Source organism: Protopterus annectens, chromosome 1.part2 (assembly GCF_019279795.1).
Source record: "Protopterus annectens isolate FY-2018-M chromosome 1.part2, PAN1.0, whole genome shotgun sequence".
NCBI lineage: Eukaryota > Metazoa > Chordata > Ceratodontiformes > Protopteridae > Protopterus > Protopterus annectens.
In genome coordinates, this window is record NC_056727.1 from 480,057,964 (window position 1) to 480,082,653 (window position 24,690).

General features: G+C 43.8%; 1 protein-coding gene across 3 annotated transcripts in view; it reads left to right on the top strand.

Annotated features, from left to right (window-relative positions):
- Positions 1–24,690, top strand: part of KIZ (kizuna centrosomal protein) — a 1,514,946-nt gene that overhangs the window by 615,835 nt on the left and 874,421 nt on the right. For all 3 annotated transcript variants that reach the window (XM_044057131.1, XM_044057139.1, XM_044057146.1), the window contains one exon: positions 6,075–6,236. In XM_044057131.1, the coding sequence (XP_043913066.1) occupies positions 6,075–6,236 (162 nt within the window). The remainder of the gene's footprint in view (positions 1–6,074; positions 6,237–24,690) is intronic.

Genomic DNA, 24,690 nt, shown 5'->3' on the forward strand with positions numbered 1-24,690 from the left:
CATTCTTGCTGGATGGGTTCGGAGCCGAACCTCAGCTCCGACTCGGCCACTCTAAAAGCTCGAGAGCTAGTTCCACCGGCTCGAGGCTCCCCTATATCCCACAATGCTAGGCGGTAACTCCTCAGATCTCATTTGCCGCTACAGCGATCGAGGTGCTTTTCAACCGGCTCATCAGGTTAGTTTAAAAAAACTAGTTGTATCTTAGATAGACCCCCTTTTAAGTTAGCCTTCCTTAGTAAATTTATAAGTTACGTAGTTTCCTTACATTCCAAATTTCTCCCTTTTTCTCCTAAACTTTCTAAAGTTATTCCCTTGGGCTTAAGGCCCAGTCCCTCCCTTCCTAGTAGTTGGAGTGACTGTGTTTTCTAGGGATTTAATTTTTTTCTAAATTACTTATTAATTTAATTTAACTTTTGATAAGTGTAATCGGTGTGTGTGTGTGATTGTGTGGTTACACTTTTTTCTTCTTTGGATATGTCTAAAGATTCAAAGGTCTCAGGCTTTAAGAAGTGTGACTCGTGCTGTCAGAAGATGTCTCTGACAGACGGTCACACTTCTTATGTTTACTGCCTGGGACCTTTGAACCTGCAGGACTCATGTGCTGTTTGCCATGGCTTCAGCCCTAGAGTCCTGCAGGAGTGTAAAAATAAGCTCATTCTAAGGGGCTTATTGAAGCCTGAGGGTCCCGCGACTCAATCTTCGGGGAAACCCTCGAAGCCTACCAGACCATCGGCTCCGGTATCCGAGTCGTCTTCTGGGGTTTCAAAGGCTGTTCGAACATCGGCTCCGGCTGGAGCCGATGATTCTCGAACTCACGGCCCTACTATTTCCTCGGCTCCGCCCAGAGCCGAGGCAGACACCGGTGAGTCGGCTCCGATCAGATTGTCGGAACCGACCTCCAGAAAAAGGTCCCGGTCACCATCCATCGGTTCCGTTCATTCGGCTCCAGCATCTCCATTGCTGTCTGAATGGAGCCATAGATCTCACTCCTCTAGGTCATCGAGACTATCAGATCATGACCTTCAGAGGGTAGTGAGTCGACTTCTTAAGTCCGAGGCACTGGCCCAGATGCTTCAAAGCCCGACTCAACAGTCGATGGCTAATCCCATCACTCAGAATATTCCTCCTCCGACTCCTTTGAGTTCGGAGCCAGGGCGGCTCGGACCCGAGACTGTGGCTGCGTCGGAACTGATACCGTTGTCTTCGGTACCGTTGTCTGCTCCGATTTCTTCTTTGGAGGAATCTCGGCGCCGGACTTCCCTCGTCGGCTCCGAGGGGGCGAGTGGCATCGGACCCTTGTCCGACCCCGCTCTTCCTCTCGGTGCTTCGGCGCTGGTGAGTTCGGCTCCGACATCGGCCTCGGAGCCATCACTGTCGGTGCCGGGGGAGGTTTTCAGCTTTTCGGAGCGGAGACCTCTGGCTCTGCCTGACAGGGGTGCCTTCGGGGTCATGAGGAGCGTGTTAGAACCTGGCTCAACACCACAGTCGGCTCCATCTGCCCCTCCCTCCACGGTGCCTCCGGTTGCCCGACTGTCCACCTTCGGAGGCAGTTGGGGGAAGATTATCTCTGTACCCAGAAGCCTGGCAATCCCTAACTCAAGACAAGTTGGTACAGTCCATCATTTCCGAAGGCTACACAATCCCATTCTTTCGCATTCCAAAGCAATCAAAAAATCCCTTCCAGACGTTCCACCCAGTCAAAGGGAACAAGCAGTGCTAGAAATATCAAAGCTGCTTGCAAAAAGAGCCATTCAACCAGTTCCAGCAGGCCAACAAGGGTCCGGAATCTACTCCAAATTCTTTTTGGTTCCAAAGAAAACAGGGGACTGGAGACCCATTTTGGATCTCAGCGACTTGAACAAGTCTGTCAAGAAAACAAAATTTCGGATGGTCACGCTGCAGTCCATTCTACCCCTTTTGGGGCGGGACAACTGGATGTGCTCTATAGATCTTCAGGATGCGTACTACCACATCAAAATGAGCAGTCGCTCCAGGAGATTCCTCCGCTTCAGGCTGGGAACCAGTCATTTCCAATTCAGGGCCCTGCCCTTTGGACTCACTACAGCCCCCCGAGTGTTTACCAAATGCATGGCAGTGGTTGCCTCTCATCTGAGACGTCAAGGATTCCAAGTGTTTCCGTATTTAGACGACTGGCTCCTTACAGCCCCCACCAAGCATCTTCCGCTTCTTGCCAGAGACTATAACTTTCACACATGTCAAACACTAGGCATTTCAATAAATTACGAAAAGTCTGTCTTGTCACCTTGTCGTGTTATTACCTTTATAGGCGCAAATCTAGACACAGTCAGCATGTCAGCCAGACTCACAGAGCAGAGAATAGCAGACATACACAGACAAGTCTCTCTTGTTTTGCAGAGCAACAAAATCAAAGTCAGATTGGCCCTGAAGGTCTTAGGAATAATGGCGGCTGCTATCCCTCTCCTTCCTTTAGCCAGATTCCACATGAGAATCTTACAATGGATGCTCTTCACACAGTGGTTGTACCAACAACTTCCAATGTCCCATTCCATTGCGATAACACAATCGTGCAAGAATCATCTTTATTGGTGGGTCACATCCCCCCAGCTGTTCCTAGGAGGACCCTTTGTTCCTTCCCCTCCGGTTGCTACACTGACAACGGACGCCTCCCTGATGGGGTGGGGGGGGCATTACCAGGGTAGGACGGTCCAGGGCATATGGCAACCTTTCGAACGCCACTTGCACATAAATGTCCTGGAGATGAGAGCAGTGCTTCTAGCGTTGCAAGCCCTACAAGACTCTCTTCCCAAAGGAACTATAGCAATTCAGAAAGACAATATGTCTGTAGTGTGGTACATCAACAAACAAGGCGGAACCAGATCCTACCCCCTATGTCGAGAAGCACTCAGACTGTGGCAATGGGCGATTTCTTCTCAGCGGTTTCTGTTAGCAACGCACATTCCCGGGAAGTCCAATGTGATTGCAGACAAATTTAGCAGAGCTATTCTCATGCCTCACAAGTGGTCTCTGAAGAATTCAGTGTTGGACAAAGTCTTTCGAAAGTGGGGCAGACCTTGCTGCGACCTTTTCGCTACTCCCCAAAACAGCAAGTGCGACGATTTTTTCACCCTCTTTCCCCAACCAGGCCATCCCAGCAGAGACGCTCTAGTCCACGATTGGCCCCGGGGACTTCTGTATGCTTTTCCTCCCTTCCCAGTGATATCTCAACTAATTCAGAAAGCCATCGCTCAGAAAGCTTCCATTATCCTCATTGCCCCTTACTGGCCTCGACAGGTTTGGTTCCCATTTCTTCACCGTTATCTGTTGGAGCAACCCTGGCATCTGGACCCAGTTCCAGACCTCTTGACCCATCAGTCGGGTCAGTTGCACCGCTCCCTCCCTTCTCTGAACCTCACAGCATGGTTTCTCCAATTCCAACTCTAGCCAGGCTTCCTCTAATATCTCACTCAGTTCGAGATATTTTAATAGCCTCTCATAAATCTTCCACTCGGAAGATTTATCATAGTAAGTGGAAACCTTTTTCCTATTGGGCGCATTCAAAGGATATAGATCCTTTCACTGCTTCCATTCAATCAGTGCTAGATTTTCTAGCCGAACTTTTCCACTCAGGTTCATCTCCTTCTACCATCAAGGTTCAATTGGCAGCTATATCTAACTTTCATGTTGGAGTCTCAGAGTCCTCAGTTATGTCTCACAAACTCTGCAAAGCCTTTTTAAAGGGAGTTTTTCTCCTCAAACCACCTATCAGGGATCCTCCTCCTCCATGGGATCTCAACTTGGTTCTGACGTCCTTGATTCTTCCCCTCTTTGAACCTGCAACTTCATGCTCAATGAAATTGCTATCTTGGAAAACACTCTTTTTGGTAGCTATTACTTCAGCCAGAAGAGTCTCTGAACTTCATGCTCTGTGTAGTAGATCCCCTTATCTTTTGTTTCATAAGGATAGGGTGTCCTTACGTACCAACCCGTCCTTTTTGCCTAAGATCGCTTCACCGGCAAATTTGAATCAAACCATTGATCTTCCTGTGTTCTTTCCTAACTATTCGAACAGATCCGAACAAAAATTACATTGGTTAGACGTTCATCACCAGCTTAGGTACTATTTAGACAGGACCAAACAATTTAGGAAGTCTGATCAACTGTTTGTTTCCTATGCAGAAGGCAGAATGGGCCTTCTAGTTTCTAAGGTATCTCTTTCTAGATGGCTTACTTCTTTGATTACCTTTGTGTATGAGATCAGACATCAACAGTTGCCAACCAAACCTAGGGCTCATTCAACTAGAGCTTTAGCTACATCTATAGCTTTCCAAGACAGACTGCCTATTGATTCGATTTGTGCTGCAGCTGCTTGGGCTTCTCCCCATACCTTCATTTCTCATTATAAGTTGGACTTAGCCTCTAGAGGCCGAGCCAACTTTGGTTCCACTGTACTCAAGAGTCTGTTCCGATAGGCCACCCGGGACAAGGTGCTAGGGACGCGGTCCCATCCAGCAAGAATGAAGGCGAGATAGACAACTTAACATTTAGGAGTTATGTACCTACCATAACTTTCCATGTTAGTTGTCTTCTTCTCGCCTTCTTTCTTGCGTACCACCCTCCTTCCCCCTAGCCTGGACAGACCTAGAGGAGTTTGTTTGTGACCTTTATCCTTTCTACCACCTATATATATATATATATAGATATATTTCCTCAGTCAGGTTTAGGACACCTTTCAGTAGGCCTATAGAGGTGGGTTATCCCTTTTATTCCATATTATGGAATGTATTTTTCTGGGCCTAGCTAACAAACGAGATCTGAGGAGTTACCGCCTAGCATTGTGGGATATAAGGGAGCCTCGAGCCGGTGGAACTAGCTCTCGAGCTTTTAGAGTGGCCGAGTCGGAGCCGAGGTTCGGCTCCAAACCCATCCAGCAAGAAAGAAGGCGAGAAGAAGACAACTAACATGGAACGTTATGGTAGGTACATAACTTCTAATTTAGCCTTATAGGCAAAGACTGTGTAGTGCAAGAAAGCATGCTTAGTCTTTGCCCATAATAAATTCTACGCAATTTAATTTTTACAGTTCAAACTGTGCACTCAGAACAACAAAACCACCCCTTTTTATTTACGTGTAGCAAGTAGTCTAATGTACTACCCTTTTAGCTAAAATAATACCCTTTTTCCTTACTTGCTGCAAGTAATGCGTTTTCCAAAAAACTGGTGTGTAAAACCAAAGGTAATTCTAAGTATAGGTTTACATTCTCACTCTACTGTGTAAAAAAAAAACTCAGACACAGTATCACTTGTGCCTAGAGTTGCACAATTCTCATACTGTAGGAGAAGGAAAAGTTACCAAATACCCGAAACTATGAATAAACTGAGTGGAAACTCCCCTACAGGGAACATACCAGTGCACTGATCCACACACTGCTGCAGTTAGTGCTCCAAGCCAAATAGGCAAGCATTTGTCAACACAATTTGGATCACGAGCCAGACTTACATAATTATATAACTGAAATAATTTTAAGTAATTAAAAAAGCTTTGTGAGATGGATTACATTTATTCATGGACAAAAACATCATAAACCAAAATAGAAGTATTCATAGCCAGATGTGGCCTCAGGCTGGGAGTTTGAGACCCATGAGTTGAATGAATGTGGTGTGTCATGTTCAGAATGCAAATTTTGCTATTAAGCATATAAAAAAACAGTAAGATAATGGGCCGTCTTTTCTATGGCTCTTTCAAGTGTAGTTTGTTTCTAGCTTAGTAACTGTTAGGTCTATAAACTCACAAGTGTTGTTATAACAGAGTTGAGGATGGTAATCAGCAAAGGAGACACATACCTAAGATATGGATAAGCTTAATGTTACTGTATCAAGATGTGTGTTCCTCTCCTTCATTTCTTTAAATCTGATGAAGCTGTACAGTGTGTCATACTAAGGTTTCAACCTCCCCCTCACCTTCACACACACCCCCACCTACACTGTCTCATTTTAACCTGTGCTAAATCTTCTTGTATTGTTCATTAGGAAAAATGCAGACAGGTGTTTATAGTTTTCATAAGCTTTTCATATAACATCCGCTTTAATTTGCAGACTTTGCAATCAGGAGAATCTGGATGGCGAAGACCTTGAAGCTTGTGGTGTATTTATCCTTCAGCAGCTTCAGAAGTTGTCGCAGAATACATTGAATGGCTGTCTTTTACCTGATCAAGTGCTAATGAACAACTGGAACTCAAAAGATGAAAGCCAAGTCAGGTATCATAGTTGCAATGCAAAGAATGTACAAATTAATGTATTAGTAGGCTTGTAGGATTATTGTTAGCTTGCATACTTACTGAAAATTTTTAGCATCCAGGGCACAAGACTAGCTTTTATTCTGGTTAGTTAACAAACTTGTAAAAGTTTGTGTAATAGTTGTTCACAGTTTAAGCATCATTGATAGTATAAGACCTTTCTTTACACTTCAATAACTTTCATGACTTTCTTTGAATTGACACATAGTTGTCAGTTAACAGGGATTTCTACCATAAGACAACTTGTGTACAAAACTTCATGGTAAATGGGCCACTGGTTTCTTATATATACTTTATGGTTAATCAAAATGCATCTTTCATCGAGAATGAGAGTAAACAACTTCTAACTTAAAGGGTGGGGGACTTTTGTGCAACTACATCGTCTTTGATCAGGGTCTGGCTTGTCAGGTAGGGTCATCCCCACTGATATCACATCGTATGTGCATCCATTGCTCCATTAGCAGCACTTGGGGCACACTAATATTGCTCTTAGCTGAGTGGATCCCATCTCTCCAGATGATAGGGCCTTGTTGGTCTCAAGAGAGTGGATCTTGCAGGACCATTGAGATGAACAGATGTGCAGAGGTCATCATACTGCTTGCGAGGTATCCCATAATCCGTTGACATGCTGGCTACATTATTATGAATGGGGATGTGCAATGGGGTGTTGCAGGGATAGAGTGCTCCACTTCCATATGATGCATATATCTCCAGGTCTTAGCCCAGGTACTAGGAGGTGTGTACTTCTCACTTTACTTGCCTTTACCAAGATTGGCAGATGTGATAACCTTTAATCTGATGTTGTCAGTCTTCATTCATTCTTGACTGATGGGTTCAGTTCAGAACCCTTGGAACCAACTCGGCCGTTATACATAGCTCACACCAGCCAAAAACTCTCGAGCTAAGGCTCTACCCACAACACCTCTCTTCCCATTGCCTCAGATCTCATTTGCCACTCTGAAAATTGGACGCATCAGCCAATACTCTCAGCTAAGTGCTTTTATTTACTGTTTTTCCTTAGTGAATTACTAGTAAGCTCTTATTAGATTTCTCAGATTCCCTCGCCATTCTTCTGAGAGTGTTTGACTGCTGTTACTATTTCTACCTACTCCCTTTTCCTAATGGTATTTCTTGCTGCCATCATTGGTAACTTACCTTCCCTTTCCCTCTCCCCCCCTTACCGTAGGTAATCTTTAAGTACCATTGTTGGTACATTCTTCATTCCTTTTTACCCTGTTGGGTATTCCTGCTATACCATTCCTAGTAATTAAAAAAAAAAAAAAACTTTTGTCTCCTTTTTCCTCATGCTCCCCTTTTGGGTGTGTCTCTGAGTGTGACTGGATATGGTAGAAAACAAAAAGGAACATCCAGCTTTAAACAGTGTCAGGATTGTGACAGAAAGATGCCCAATTCATATGGACGTCTTTCCTGTGTTTACTGTCTGGGCACCCCCCCAACTTGAAATTGTTTATAAAATTTGTCAAGGCTTCAGTACCCATACATTAGCAGAAAGACGTAACAAGCTTATTTAAAGGGTTTGTTAAAGTGTCCATTTGATGAAGCCCTCTCTGAGACTGAGACTTCAAAATCTTCTAAGCCAGAATCTAAAAAGTGAAGTCATTCCATGCCATCCTGGCCCTTGGCACAGGAACGAAAGTCTCATAGGTTCATAGGCTGGTACTAGGCTATTGGCCCTAGGGCCTATACAAACCTAGCCATAACAATTTCCTGGATATTTCTTCCCACAATATTTACATCCCTGGACCCCTGTCTAGCAGGGCAACTGACGTGATCCCCGGGGTGAATTTCCTATCTCCCATCCAATCATCAAGGTTCCTTTTGAAGAGGGCCAAAGAGGTGCTCTGCTTGACATGTATGGGCAGTCTGTTCCAGAGTCTGGGGGAGTCTTTGGGTCAGAAACCTATCCCTCCAGCATGTTTTGTTCATTGTGATGACAAGGTTTATATCCCTGGAGCGTGTGGCTCTGAGGGATTAGAATTTCTTTAAGTGTAGCATGTCCAACAGCTCTGGGTTTGACATGGCCTTGTATGTTAAGCAGAAATCGCCCCTGAGTAGACGATATGTGACAGTTCCATCTTCCTCTACAGAACCAAGAGTTAAAGCTCCAAAATTGATTGAATTGATGACTTCTGCTCTGACAGTGGCTCAATGACCCTCAGGGGTCATTGCACTGATACAGACTACTTCAGTGCCGACCTCTTCGGCACCAGCAACAGTTTCTGCTCCAGCATCTCTCATTTGGCCCAGACTTCCCTTCTGCACAATTGATGGTGCCAAAAGTCAAATTACTTACGATTCCCAGGGCTAGATATTCCCCTTCGGTACACCCCTTCTTGGGTCAGCTCCCCTTTCTTGATAGACCTGAGTCCCCTTCAGAAATGTTGATCCATTTCTCCAGGAGTCTCTCTGAAGTGGATGTAGTTAAATTGGTGGACCAGCTTTTGGCAGCCAGGGGTCTTCCCACACCTATGCAGTTCTCTCTCCCTCCCTCCTGGAACCGGGGCTTACTCTCCTAGGACTTCACCAGTTTATCCTCCTTCGATCTCCTTCCAAGGTTTGGAGCCCTTCATTTCAAAGCACCAGGTACCAGCTACCTCTGTGTTGACAGTGGACCTTACCTTGGCACTGGGGGTGTCGCTGTTGTCTTCAACTCTTTCGGATCTGTTGTACACCCAGGACCATGGTTCAGCTGTCAGTTCCTGGGCCATTTCTATGATTCCAGTCATTTCTATGGTGTCATCTTTGTCTCTCAGCAGTGGCCACCAAAAAGGAACTCACCGAGTAGAGTTCAACTGTCCATCCTCCTAACTGAGAGTCCCGGACAATGGACAAATTTGGGAAGCAGGTCATTGCATCAATGACCTTCACTATTAGGTCCTTGACCTTCTTGGCACACTTTACTAGACTCCAAAGGGATCTGATAACTGAGCTTTCAGGCAGCTTTGCAGGAGCAGTATCTGACGAGGTTTGGGATAAGGTTGCCTCTCAGCTTGCCATCCTGGAGTCTATATCAAATTCATCCATGCAGCTCATTGCTCATGCAGCTGAAGAGATATCTAGAGCAGCAGGTACAGGTCTTGCCATTAGGCATCACACCTGAGTGTGCTTGTGTAACTTCACAGAACCCTTTAAGTCTTCCTTTATCAATGCTCCTGTTGATGGTACTTCATTATTTACCCCGAATGTTAGAGACACACTAGCCAGGCGTGAAAAAGATGGAAAGACCCTTTCTGCAGTGGGTGTTTCTTTTTCCACTCTACAATGACCTTATTCCAGGAATCAGAGGAGTGGAAAAATGTGGTTCAAGAAATCCCAAGGGCCTTTTCGGGACACACGTGGTGAGTATTCCCCCTGGGGCAGAGGGGGATCGCTTCTGGAATATGCTGGCATAGGGGGTCCGCGTAACCAAGGCTCCAGAGATTCCTTTTCCAGACAACCTTATCAGTGCTCCTAAATGGAGGCCTGATTGCTTACCTCTGGAGGCAGTCAGCAGAAGATTTTTTTCTTCACCGTTCAGCCTGGCTGACAAAGACCTCAGATACCTGGGTGCAGAAAATAATTACCAGAGGTTACTACATCACTTTCAGTCTTTTCCCAAAACCCTAAAAGCGAATCCCCAATGTTCCACTCAGTCAGAGAAATCTAGCAGCAGTAGAGATTCAAACACTGCTTCAAAAAAGAGTCATCCAAGTAGTCCCTCCAGACCCAATATGATCCAGATTCTACTCAAGATTCTGGATCTTCACCTATTGAACAAATGTGTACAACAGGCAAAATTCCGGATGGTCACAGTTCAGTCTATTCTTCCCTTTTGGAGGAGAACAATTGGATGTGCTCTATAGATCTTGAGGATGTGTATTACCACACAAAAATGGATAAATGCTCCACAAGATATCTCCGCTTCCAGCTAGGAGCCAGTCATTGCCAATTTCAAGTGCTGCCCTGTGGTCTCACCACAGTCCTCAGGGTGTTCACCAAATGCATGGCAGTCATAGCAGCTCACTTGAGACTACAAGGATTCTGGGTGTTTCCATATCTAGATGACTGGCTCCTCACCTCCCCCTCCAGACATCTACTGCTTTACGCCATAGACTTTGTTCTACATCTTGCCGAAACACTAGGCATTTCAGTCAACAAGGAAAAGTCACAATTGACTCCCACTCAGGATCTGGAGCTTATCGGAGCAAGACTAAATACAGTGTCTTGTGTAGCCTTCCTTCCTCTCCACAGGCTGTTTGAAGCTAAGATCACAAGTTCAAGTAATCATTTCCCAAAACAAAGTTGTTGCTTGTCTAGTACTTTAAGCTTTGGGAACCATGGCAGGAACTATAACATAAGATGTTAAGTTGTCTATCTCGCCTTTGTTCTTGCTGATTGGGTTCGGAGATGATCCTCGGCTCCAACTCGCCCATCTTCAATAGCTCGAGAGCTGTTTACTGGCTTGAGGCTACCCCTTATCCCGTAATGCCCAGCGATAGTTACCCAGATCTCATTTGCCACTTCAGCTGCGAAGTTTCGTTTTTCTGGCTCAGGCTCGTATAAAGTTTTTTGTATAACTTTCTTCACTAGAATTCAACCCTTATAGTATTTTATTATTAACGATAGTCTTGTTTTGTGATAGATAGTTGTTTAACTTATAGTATCCCTCCTTTTTCTTGTAGAACTCATTTAACTTAGAGAGTTCTCCCCCACCCCTCCCCCCTTACTTCTTCTTGTCAGGTTAGCCGTTTAAGTTAGAGGCTTTCCTTCTGCCTTTCTCTTATAGGCTAGCCGTTTAAGTTAGAGGCTTTCCTATTATCTTAAAAAAAAAAAAAAAAAAAAACTTTAGCTATAGTCTTTATAGTAGTGTGTTTTATGTAGACTGTTTATTGCTTCTGGTTGTTATTGTTATAATTGTTTTTCCTTCTACTTCAAGGATGTCAAAGGAATGCAAGGTTTCTGGGTTCAAGAAGTGTGACTCATGATGTCAGAAAATTTCTCTGACAGATGGGCGCACTTCTTGCATCTATTGTTTAGGTGCTGTGCACCTGAAGGACACTTGTTCTATTTGCCATGCCTTTAGTCCAAGAGTCCTGCAGGAGCGTAAGAATAAGCTTATTTTTAAGGGTCTTTTAAAACCCAAGGATTCACCGGACAAGAACTCACAGCCTGTGAAATCCCCTAAATCCACTAAGCCATTGGCTCCAAGTTCAGAGCCGTCTTCAGTTCAGGATTTACCTTCCACGTCGGTTCCGGCTGGCACCGATAAGACAACCTCCCCGTCGGCTCCATCAGAGGCTTCAGAGCCACAAGAGGCTGAGGTCCCCCTCACTAGAATTGGTGCATTCGGCTCCTCGGTCTCCTTTACTTCAGAGCGAGTGTAGTCACCGATCCTCTCACTCCTCTCGATCCTCTAGTCTGTCTGATCACGATGTGGAGAGAGTGGTCAGTAGGTTGCTAAAGTCGCAGGCACTAGCCAAATTGTTGTCCAGCCCTCCTCAACAGATATCGGCTCCGTCCAATTCTCTCGCTGTTCCTCCTCCGACTCCAATGAGTTCAGAGCCGGAGTTTGTTGGTGTTCTAGAAGTGGAACTGTCGGCTCCGATAACTCTATCTCCTTCGGTTCTGACGTCGGCTCCGATTCCCTAGATGGTGCCTTCCATCGAGGGATCTGGGTGCCGGGGCTCCCTCATCGGCTCTGAGTGGGCAAGTGGCATAGGACCCTTGTCCGACCCCGTTCTCCCTCTTGGAGCTTCGGCGCAGGTGAGCTCGGCTCCTACATCAGCCTCGGTGCCGTCTCCCTCAATGCAGAGGAAGATTCCTATTTCTTCAGAACCGGAGCTTTCTCTGCATCATGGCAGGGATGCCTTTGATGTCATGCGGAGTGTGCTGTCCCCTGAGTCAGCTCCACTATCAGCCCCACCACCTCCGTCCCCTGTAGTGCCTGTGCCAACCTCTGCTCCTCTTCCAGACCCCAAGCGTAGGGATCCGATGCTCCAGGACACCCCATTGGGTGTTTCCTCCTCTTCTGAAGCCTCTCCTGATCACTCAGAAGAGCCCACTCAGAAGAAAAAGTGTAAGAGGAAGCACATTGACTCCCCCGAGTCTATCACTTCAGATACAGACTTAGATGATTTGGAAGGGTCCTTGAGATCCCCCTCTGAAGATGTTTCCTTCTTGGACATCCTAGAAATGCTTAAGCAGAGGGGGAACTGGAATCCCCTAGCCCCTTCTGAGGATGAGTCTGTATTTCTGGATGCCTTCGGTTCCCAACCTTCCACCTCGTGGGTGTCTCCGCCTTTCGATCCACTTATGACAGTGGTGGCTCGAAAGGCTTGGTCAGCTCCGGATACAGTGGAACCAACTCCAAGGAGACCTAGTAAATTTATTACAGCACACCAGGATAAGCAGTTCCTTTTGAAAGGTGTCCCTGTTGATGCTATGGTGGTAGCAGCAGCCACCAAAAAAGAGTTAGCATAGACCTCTTCATCTGTCCATCCCCCTAACAAGGGGTCTAGGACAATGGACAGATATGGGAAGCGAATGTTCGCTTCAGCGACCTTCTCTATGAGGTCACTGAACTAACTGTGTCATTTTACCTGGCTTCAAAGGGATCTCCTTAAAGAGCTCGGAGATACCCTCCAAGATCCAACAGCTGAGGGAGCACAAGCCAAGGTAGTTTCCCAGCTAGCGACGCTTAATTCTGTTGTTAACTCCTCCATGAGGCTCATTTTTTATGCAGCCAATGGGGCGAGTAGAGCCACTGGTACTGGGGTGGCCCTTAGGAGGCATGCCTGAATGCGGCTGTCTAACTTTGCAGAACCCTTTCGAGCGTCCTTCACCAACACTCCCTTTGATGGTTCCTTTCTTTTTGGACCACAGGTGAAAGACACTTTGACTAGGTGTGAGCAAGAAGGCAAGACTCTCTCTGCCATGGGAGTCCATTTTTCCACTCCCTCTAGACCCTACCCCAAGGGTCAGAAGAGTGGGAAGATGTGGTTCCGTAAATCTCAGGGAGTCTTGCCTGACACACTTGGTGATTTTTCCTCCAGAGGCAGAGGGGGAAACAATAATAATTGACGCCACCCTCGTGGCAGGGGGGGGGGGTCCACAGAACCAGGGCAACAGAGAATCCTTCTCTGATAAGCCCTTTCAGCATACCTGAAGGGTTGCCTGGCTGCACTTCTCTGGAAGCAGTCTGGGGAGGACTTTCGCTGTACCCAAAAGCCTGGCGAAGTTTAACACAGGACAGATGGGCACAGTCGGTTATATCCGGAGGTTACAAAATTCCCTTCCATCAACCCCCTTTACACTCAAGGAAGACCCTCCCAGATGTTCCACCCAATCTGAAGGAGCAAGCAGTAATAAAAGTTTCAAAACTGCTAGAAAAAAAGAGCCATCCAGGAAGTCCCGGCAGACCAGCACAGATCCGGAACTTACTCAAGGTTCTTTTTAGTACCTAAAAAGACAGGGGACTGGAGACCTATTCTGGATCTCAGCAGACTAAACAAGTCTGTGCAAAGAATGAAGTTTCAGATGGGTCACACTACAGTCCATTCTACCCTTTCTGGGTCAGGACAATTGGATGTGCTCTATAGATCTTCGGGACGCGTACTACCGTATAAAGATGGACAGGCGCTCCAGGCGATATCTTCGCTTCCGGCTGGGGGCCAGTCATTATCAGTTCAGAGCTCTGCCCTTTGGTCTCACCACAGCCCTCAGGGTGTTCACCAAATGTATTGTAGTGGTCAGGGCTCACCTGAGGCGTCAAGGATTCCAGGTGTTTCCGTATCTAGACGACTGGCTCCTTACTGCTACCACCAGGCATCAACTCATACAAGCACGGGACTGCACAATCGCAATCTGCTCACAGCTCGGCATCACAATAAATTTCAAAAAATCTGCCTTGTTACCCTGTCAATCTATCACTTACATAGGAGCAGACTTAGACACAAGGGATATGTTTGCAAGGCTACCACCAGAAAAGGTGTCCGCAATTCATCAGCAGGTACAGGTTCTGATGCAGAGCAAAAGGATCCAAGTCAAGTACGTCCTTCAAACTCTAGGTTCCATGGCAGCAGCCATTCTCCTAATCCCACTGGCGCACTTTCATTTGAGGATTCTTCAGTGGCTTCTGTTTACGCAGTGGTCTTTCCAAGAGCTACCCATGACTTAGAAGATCATGATCACGGATGCATGCAAAAGGCATCTTTCTTGGTGGATGGTTTCCCCACTAGTTACTCAGGGCAGACCTTTCATACAACCCCCTCCGGTAGCCACAGTGACTACAGACGCCTCCCTGATAGAGTGGGGGGGGGGCATTACCTGGGCAGGACAGTCCAAGGCACATGGCAACCTCACGAGTACCATCTGCACATAAATGTCCTGGAACTGAGAGCTGTGCTCCTGGCGTTGCAAGCCCTTCAAGACTCTCTTCCTCCTGGAACCATTGCTATTCAAATGGACATGTCAGTGGTGTGGTACATCAACAAGCAGGGTGGATTCAGGTCCTACCCCCTGTGTCGAGAAGCACTCAGACATTTGGCTGTGGGCGATTTCCTCCCAACGTTTTCTGATTGCGATGCACATCCCTGGGAGATCCAACATCATAGCGGACAGGCTCAGCAGATCTATTCTAATGCCTCACGAGTGGTCTCTGAATCAGAAAGTTGCGAATCTTGTTTTTCGCAAATGGGGACAGCCTTGCTGCGATCTCTTTGCCATCCCCTTCAGCAGCAAATGCAGCAACTACTTCTCCCTTCTTCTGCTTCCGGATCACACACCCAGAGATGCTCTAGTCCACGATTGGCCCCAGGGACTTCTTTATGCCTTTCCTCCATTCCCTCTGATACCCAAACTTGTAGAGAAAGCAATATCGTTGGGTTGCAAAATGATCCTCATTGCTCCCTACTGGCCTCGACAGATATGGTTCCTGTTCCTGCACCGTTACCTTCTCGATCAACCCTGGACTCTGGACCCAATTCCAGACCTCCTGGTTCATCAATCAGGTGGGTTGCATCAGTCCCTCAAAACTCTCCAGCTCACAGCTTGGTTGCTCCATTTCCAACCTTAGCCAGGCTTCCCAGCATTTCCCCAGCAGTCCGTGACATTATCGTGTCCTCTCACAAGTCCACAACGAGGAAAAGTTGTGGTAGCAAATAGAAACGTTTTTCTTGTTGGGCAAAGACTAGGAATGTGGATCCCTTTTTAGCCCCAGTCCACAAAATCTTGGAATTCCTAGCTCAACTGTTTCATTCCGGGTCCGCTGCTTCTACGATCAGGGTACAAATGGCGGCCTTTTCTAACTTTCATGTTGGTTTTTCAAACTCTATCATTATGTCTCATAAGCTATGTAAATCTTTTTTGAGAGGGGCAACTCTTGGGCCTCCAGTGAGAGATCCCCCTCCTCCTTGGGACCTTAATTTAGTCCTAACCTCCTTAATTTTGCCACTTTTTGAACCAGCAGCGTCCTGCTCTATCAAGTTCCTATCTTGGAAGACACTCTTTCTGGTAGCTATTACTTCAGCCAGACATGTCTCCGAACTTCAGGCGCTATGTGTTCGTCCTCCATACTTGGTTTTTCATAAGGACAGGGTTGCTCTGAGGACTAATCCCTCGTTTCTCCCTAAAGTCTGCTCAGAAAGTAATTTAAACCAATCTATAGATCTTCCTGTGTTTTTCCCTAATCATACCAACAAGGCAGAATACAAACTATACCAATTGGACGTTCATAGGCAATTGCGTTTTTACCTGCACAGAACTAAAGAAGTAAGGAAATCGGACCAACTATTCCTCTCTTACGCCTTGGGCAAACAAGGTCTTCCAGTTTTCAAGGTGACCTTGTCCAGATGGTTGTCACACACTATTTCTTTCATTTATCAGTTAAGGAACAAACAATTACCTATTAAACCGAAAGGTCATTCTACTAGGGCCTTTGCCACCTCTGTAGCCTTCCAGTCTAGGTTGCCCATGGATTCCATCTGTGCAGCTGCCACATTGGCAAACCCTCATACCTTTATTTCTCATTACAAGTTGGATATGGTCTCCAGGAGCAGAGCCGACTTTGGTTCCACTGTTCTGAAGAGTCTGTTCCACTGAGCCACCCAGGTTTTTAGTTGCTAGGGACGCTGTCCCAACCAGCAAGAACGAAGGCGAGATAGACAACTTAACATAAAGAAGTTATGTACCTACCATAACGTTCCATGTTAGTTGTCTTCATCTCGCCTTCTTTGCGTCCCACCCTCCATCCCCCTGTCCTTGTGGATCGAGAGGTGTTTTTTTCTGTTTCAAAGGCTGTATGTTCTCTTGTTTCCTTTTTTGATTTAAGAGAATATGGCAGGTATAGTCAACTGATTCTTGACTGATTTATTATGTTGTTATGTCTGGAGTTAGCTATTTCAAATGAGGTCTGGGTAGCTATCGCTAGGCATTATGGGATAAGGGGTAGCCTCGAGCCAATAAACAGCTCTCGAGCTATTGAAGATGGCCGAGTCGGAGCCGAGGATCGGCTCTGAACCCAACCAGCAAGAGGGAAGGCGAGATGAAGACAACTAACATGGAACGTTATGGTAGGTACATAACTTCTTTTTCTCCTAGCGAGGTATCACATGAGGCTGCTTCAATGGCTCTTGGCATCACAATGGTCGATTCTGATGCATCCCATGTCCGATCCAGTCCTGATAACAAATCGCTGTAAAAAAGATTTATCTTGGTGGATGAAGCCAATAGAGAATCTATGGGGGGGGGTCATACCTTTCCCCCCCTCAGTCCAAGGCCATAGGGACCACGGATGCTAACCAGATAGGGTGGAGGGCTCATTATCTGGGAAAGACTGTTCAAGGCACTTGGTCCCCACAAGAGGCCAATTTACACATTTAAGTCCTAGAATTGAGGGCAGTGATTTTAGCATTGCAAGCATTCCAGTCTATCCTTCCTTCGGAGACAGTTGCAATCCAATCAAGCAGCATGTTCTTAGTGTGGTATATCAACAAACAGGGAGGAACCAGATCCTACCCTGTATGTCCGGAAGCCCTAAGGATTTAGAAATTAACTATCGCTTCCAACTGCTTTCTGACAGCAATGCTTATTCCGGGGAACTCCAACATGATTGCGGACAAACTGAGCAGATGCATCCTCCTGCCTCACGAGTGGTTTCTCAATCTCAACATAGAGATGAAGATCTCTCATCAATGGGGTCAGCCGTACTGTGACCTGTTCACCTCTCCCATAAGCAACAAATGCAGCAGCTACTTGGCCCTTATCCCCCCCCCTCATGAATATCGTCAGAAATATCCTTCCTTAGGACTGCCCAGAATCTAAAGTAGCTTGGGACTCTGTCCCATCAGTCAAGAATGAATGAAGACTGACAACATCAGATAAAGAAGTTATGTTCTTACCATAATGTTCCATCTGTGTTGTCAGTCTTCATTCATTCTTGACATTCCACCCCCTACAAAAGACTTTGGAGGTTTGGACCTAGTCTTGGGACATTATAGGGTTATACCTTAGACAGGGCTTCTGTATTTTTTTTTTTAACTGCACTGCAAACTTGATCTAAGGTAATGGGAAGAGAGGTATTGTGGGTACAGCCTTAGCTCGAGAGTTTTTGGCTGGAACGAGCTATGTATAACTCCCGAGTCAGTTCCGAGAGTTTGGAACCGAAGCCATCAGTCAAGAATGAATGAAGATTGACAACACAGATGGAACGTCATGGTAAGAACATCACTTCTGTGTATGTCTCTCCTTTGCATTCCTTCCTGGGAGAGATAAGCAGTGTGAGCCTTGACACTCCTTTCTTCCCATCATTGACGCCTCTGGCTCCCAGACCACTAGTTCATTTTCAGTCATCTGCGTCATAATTATGCTTCAGCCTTCTTTGACATGGATCCAATTAAGTAAAAGTCATTTTGATATTTTCTTGGTTTTAAATTGAACTTTTTTAAAGGCCAGATCAAAATTATTTCATTATATCTGAGAAATTCCAGTTTTGATCTGCATATTTTTGTAGTAAATTTAAAAAATGTTCAGATATTTTAAATCTGTTTGCTGTCATCTTGTTTTCAGTTTAATAAAATAATCAAATATAATGTATTAAAATTGAGATAAATTATTCTCATCAGCTAACATAACACTTTTATTTACTGGTAAGAAGATTAGTTCTTAGTTATGTTCAGATTTTGAAGTAATTTAAAGATTTTGCATTTATAGCTACAGGAGTTTGTTATATTTCCACTTTGTTTTTGTTTAATTTCTGCAAATGCAGAAATATACCAGAATACAGTGAGACTGTGACAGTAGCACTAAAATTAAAAGGGAGTTATAGGAATATAAAGGTGAGGAAATGTTAAAACAAATGCAGAGTGCTGTCACTACTTAAGTTTCTCTCTTTCCTCTCTAATTTAACATCCCTTCAAAATTCAGTTTCATTCAAATGGCATTAGAGGGAATCATGCATTCTCACTGCTACCCTCATCACTGTTATATTCTGGAAGAAAGAGAAACTTTTCTGTTCAAACCCCTTAGAAAAAGAGAATGTGCAAGATGACTGAGTTTGATTCAAAACACTAAAATCTAAACTTAAAAGTCCAAAATAAACAACTTGTGCCTACTTTTGTAAGATTGCTGTCCCACCACATAAGCATATAAATATATATATATATATATATATATATATATATATATATATATATATATATATATATATATATATATATATATATATATATACATATATATATATATATATATATATATATATATATATATATATATATATATATACACACACACACACACACACACAAATCAAGAGACTGTATGACCTTGGAAATAGAAAAGTAGTAGTTTTTGTTTTTCTAACAAAAATGAATGATCTTCATCAAACTGTTCACTGCTGCAGTAGCCTTAGCTCTGTGGGTTATGTCCTTCTAAGGTTATAACAGCTGGAAGGCGTACCTTCCACTGAGTCCAAAGAGAGCTCTGCTTGTGAGCTTTCAAGGATCAGTTGTTACCAAACTTTGTTCCATTGCAGGGAAAGTAAGTTCCCTTCTGGAAAAACTTGCTAGTTTTTAATTTTATGACACAGAGTGAATTTTTTCTTGTGAAATTAATAATTATGAGCAGAGCCACTCAGGTGGCATAGAGCGGTAAAGCCCTGACTACAACCCAGGTTCTATTAGTGGCTCAGGTGCTTGACGGAGTTGGCATGGAGCAGGGCGCATTCCTATCCCGTGAATGATGTGTGCCAATGTTTCTTTAGTGGAGGCTAGTGATGGCTGAACTCAGGGAGAGTATAAACAGAACTGTACATGCCCCTTGGGGACCACGGGGTAGTGCACACCATAGTTTCCCAGGCTAAGCTAGTCATAGCATAGAGCTAGGCACGTAGGATTCTGGCTAAAGGCCAAGCAAAAATCCTCAAGCCCCACAGATGATGGTAGCACTCTCAATGTTCAGCCCACACCACTAAATGAAAAAATGAACTTGTACGCCATTCCCAAAGATGGAAGGTGAACAGGCTTATTAGGCATGGAGAACAACTGGAATGAATAAGGGGTACTAGGAGGGAAAAAAATTATAAGCTGGGCAATAGTGTTTTTATAGCCTGTCCTGTGACTTTTAGCAAGTTTTAAAAAGGAGTGTTAAGTTTTATGTAGTTAAACTAAGTTAAAACTATTTTTTCCTTGTTAAATGTGTCATTTTACTTTTGGGGGTCTGGAGTAATTGTGTAACATGATTCATCTCATTTAGTTCCTACAGCAACCATAGACTTTGGGAATTAGGCACATACTCTGCGGCTGTTGGAATTCCCTTCGTCGTCAAGGGAGAACTACTTGTGTAGGTCTTGGAAGAAGGAGAAATTAATACCTCTGTGCCTAGCTAGACTGGAATGCCTCTCCCTAAGGAAAGTTTGGCTGTCAGGAGTAGGTCTGTTTCTTCAGACTTTCATGTCAAAAAGAAGTAAAAAGTTAGACATATGCCTTTTCCTGTATTAGTTACTTTGGACAGGAGTTATTTATTGGGCTTATTTCAGGGTTAACTTCATGTTCTAAATCCTGCCAGTTGTAGTTTTTCTGGTAAAAGGAAAAGAAATTCATAGGATCATAGGAAGTTACTTGGCTATTAGCCCTGAGGCCCTTACAAGCCTAGCCAGGAATTTAGCCGATGTTCCAAAAAGTCAGCACCCTATGCCACTGTCCAGCAGAGACACAGGTGGAATCCCAGGAGTATATTTTCTGTTCCCCATCCAGACTCATATGTAAGTACAAGCTAGCTGCCTTTGTGGGCCATTTTAGACCTAGCCAATTTCCCTTTTTGTGCTCAAATTAACCTATCCCATTTGGTTAGAGATTGGTCTTACCCATCCTATGGTCGATAATTATATATTACACCTAATGAGAATAACCAGGATATTACCATGGATAATTTAAGGGGACCCATGCATGGGATAAAGCATTTAGGAGATGCCTCTGTTCATTAGTAGTACAAGGTGCAGTCCTTGGGTAAATGCTTCGTTTCCAGTCTGTAGATCCAAGTTCACTTGAATATGGACAGGGATGAACTTTATTTTATGTGGATGGGGAATCTGTTCTAGAGCAGTGGTATCTTCCACAAGATATACCTGTCCTTCCAAACCATTCTGTTGGTGTTGCAGAAGAGGTAGACCAAGTACTTCTGATGCCATTTGACTTGCTGATGTGCAGTAAATACATCAGTAATGGGTTGGAAGATGCCTTATATGCCAGGCACAGGTCACATCTTAGCAGTCTGTATGATACTGAGTATAGTGAGAGGACTTTCAGTTGGTCCATGTAGGATATGTTGTTTAGGTCTTGTATCCTTTTACTAAGGTGTCTATGGATGCTCCAGTGGTTGCATGTGTGTGGATAGGCACATGCCTAGGGGAGCATTATCCTTGATGTTTGTCCTAATGAAAGCTAAGTAAAAGGGGACAGTAACATCCCTAGATCTAGACACAATCCCTTTATGTATAAGCTGTACAATATAGAAGGACTTTCTTACAACAATGGACACATGTTGGTCAAACGTTAGGTCACTGTCCACATACATTCCCAAATACCAAATAAATGGGTCAACTCTTAGCAACATATTGTCGGTGTGATAGTTCCCAGTGGTAGATGCATTTTTTGGCATTTAGTTTCAGCCTTTGATTTTGGCATCAGTTATTTGGCACAAACCTTCTTGCAGGATGGCTAAGCCATTTGGGGATTCAGTGACTGCTCCTAGCTTGCAGTCATCTGCAGACTTAGTCAGCCAGAGCCATTTGGTGTTGGCTTTAACTTCAGAAAAGTAGATGCCAAACAGGAGAGGACCCAGGACAGAATCCTGGGGGACTCCACTGGTGACTGGTTTCTTTGTGGAGGTAACTTCCCCTGTTTTGATTTTATGCATTCTATTTGTAAGCTAGTTGGCAGTCCAGTGGGAGACTACAGGGCTATATTCCCAGTTGACTTAGCATTTCCACTGTGTCTAAGTGGGGAGTTGTGTCAGAAGCTTTGGCCAGATCAAGGTATGTGCTGTGTACCATTTTGCCTTCATCCATTGCTTTGGTGACCTTTTCAAAAAAATCCAGCATGTTGAGTAAGCACAATCTGCCCTTGATGAATCCAGACTGAACTGTCTATGATTTACACTTGAATGGCATCCTTGAGCCTGAATTATTTGACTATTTTTATATTAAAGAACATGTTATACCAATGATATATGGACTGCCTAAAATACGTAAAGACAAGGGCAATCCACCTCTGAGTCCCATAGTCTCAAATGTGGATGGGTCACAGAGCCCATATTTATTTATTTAGACAAAAAAGTTAAGAAGTATGTTTTAGAGAATGATAGAGTCTTAGTTGATAATAAACACTTTTTAGAGCATTTTAATAGGTGGTATAGCACGAACAAGAGAGAGTCTTTCTTTTTTATAACATTTGACATATCACTTTTTACTGTAATTCTGAGTGAAAAGGGCATAAATCTGATTATAGTTTATTTAGTTATTAATAGTGATTTGAGCACAGAAGTTACCAGCCTTGTGTGTACGTTATTAAAACTAGTACTTGACTGTGCTAATTCATATCCTATTCATGTACTAATATAATTGTATGCACATTTGTTGATAATATATTTTTAAGTTTATTACAAGAGTATATGCAATCCACTACTGCTTTTCTTAGGTTTGAATTGAAATATTCTGAGGTAGTTATTGATCTTCTGGATATTAGAATTTCTAGGACAGAATCAGGGTCTGTGAAAACATGCATTTACAAGGAGGCATACAGATGTAATTTGTATTTACACAGTGCAGCATGCACCCACGATATATATTCTATAAAGTTATATATAGCCAATTTATGCATGCCTGTCAAAACAGCCATGGAAGGAGTAAACGTCTCAATGGTATATTCCAGGGACACCAATATCCTAAGCAGCATAGTGCATAGGAATTGGAATATTTTGACAGTAGACAAGAAATTAAGAAACATATATTCTATAAAGTTATGTACAGCCAGTTTATGCATGCCTGTCAAAACAGCCATGGAAGGAGTAAGCGTCTCATGGTTCATGGATTAGTACTATGCTAACTGCCCTTATGGGTCTTTTTAAGCCTAACCAGTTACCCCATGTGAGGATCAAACCTTGCACCTTCTGACTGTAGGGTAAACACCTTAACCATTATGCCAACCTCCCACCTGTGGGTTTTGGATCGGTCCTTGGATCTGACTCGGCTGTATACTCCAGCCTTGGAGCTGAAAACTGAGCTCCTCCTCTCCTACCCATAATGCCCCACTCTCCTTCCACCCCCCCCCCGATCGAGTTTGCTGCTGATTAGAAAAAAAACATTACCTAACTACAACCAGGCATCAGCTGCACTATACAGCAAAATACATCAAGGGCTCGAATGATACAGTAGTGGGAGAAACCTGAATGCATCTCTGCCAAGTCCTCCCAGGACCTGAGGAAGGGGGAGGTTGAAGACAAATGAAGCAACAACTCAGATGGAACGTTATGGTAAGATCATAACTTTTTTATCTGAAGTTGTCTTCATTTGGTCTTCAGTCTGTGGGACAGAGTCCCCAGCTACCTAATCCCTGGGTGGCGTTCAAGGAAAAATATTCTGGAGCACAGCAGAGCCAAATGAGGCCCTGCTCCTGGAACATACATCCAATGTGTAATGGGATATGAAAGTGTTAGATGAAGAACAAGTAGCCGCTGAACAAATGTCATTGATTGGAAGTCTGAACCAAAAAGCTGTCAAAGTGGATACAGACTTGGTGGAAATGGGCCTTGATCTGATTTGGTATAGGAATTCCTTTAGTAGAATATGCCAATGCAATACACTCTAAGATCCAGTTAGTTAGAGTCACTTTATTGATTGGTCTTCGTAATCTGGAGCTAGCAAAGGAAAGAAAAAGTTGGTCTGATTTTCTGATGTTTTTTGTCCTATCCAATTAAAAACGTAGCTGCCTGTGGACATCAAGTAGATGAAGCTTGTATTCTCCCTTGTTTTCTCATTAATATATTCCAGGGTCACCAATATCCTATGCAGCATAGTGCATAAGAATTGGAATATTTTGACAGTAGACAAGAAATTAAGAAACATTGTTGGTAATGTCCCTAAATTTTCTTACAAGAATAAGAATAATTTAAAAAGGTTGCTATGCTACAGTGTTTTTATACCAAAGAAAAAAAAGATTTAATAGATATGGTACTTTTCCTTGTTTAAATTGCAAATTCTGTAAACATTTATCAATAAAACTAATGAATTTAACAACATTTTACAGGTAGGATACATAGGTTCACCTACAATGTTGATTGTAAAAGCAAGGGCCTTGTATATTTAGCCAGTTGTCAGGCATGTCTAGCTTTTTATATAAGAAAAGCAATCATATGCTGAAGGACTGTATTTGTGAACACATATCAGGCATAAACAGGTGAAAGCTTACCACTGCCCTCACTAAGCATGCTTTAGATTTTGGCTAGCAACATTTTTTTTTTAAAATTCCAGGTGCTATATTTTATTAAACCTAATAAACATGATGATAATGATTTAAAGAATTATACAGAAATCGTAAAGTTGCGCTGGATTATAGAACTGGAGGCTGAAAGCTTTCCGGGCTTGAATGTGGTTACCTCAAAGCCAATTTTAAAGAATAAAGGTTTGACTCATTAGTTGTTAATGTATTTTTCCTCTATTTATGCATTTTGTATCAATTATTTACAGTACTGGTATGATTAGAATGTTGATTGTATGAGTTTTGTGCATGTGACATTAATTGTTTAACTGACACTGTTGTAGAGGTTGTATTTTATATGGTAAGTCACAAGCCTGCTGACACAATAGTGATAACACATTTGCTATTTAATTTTATTTAATAAAGTTATTGTTAATTGATGTATGG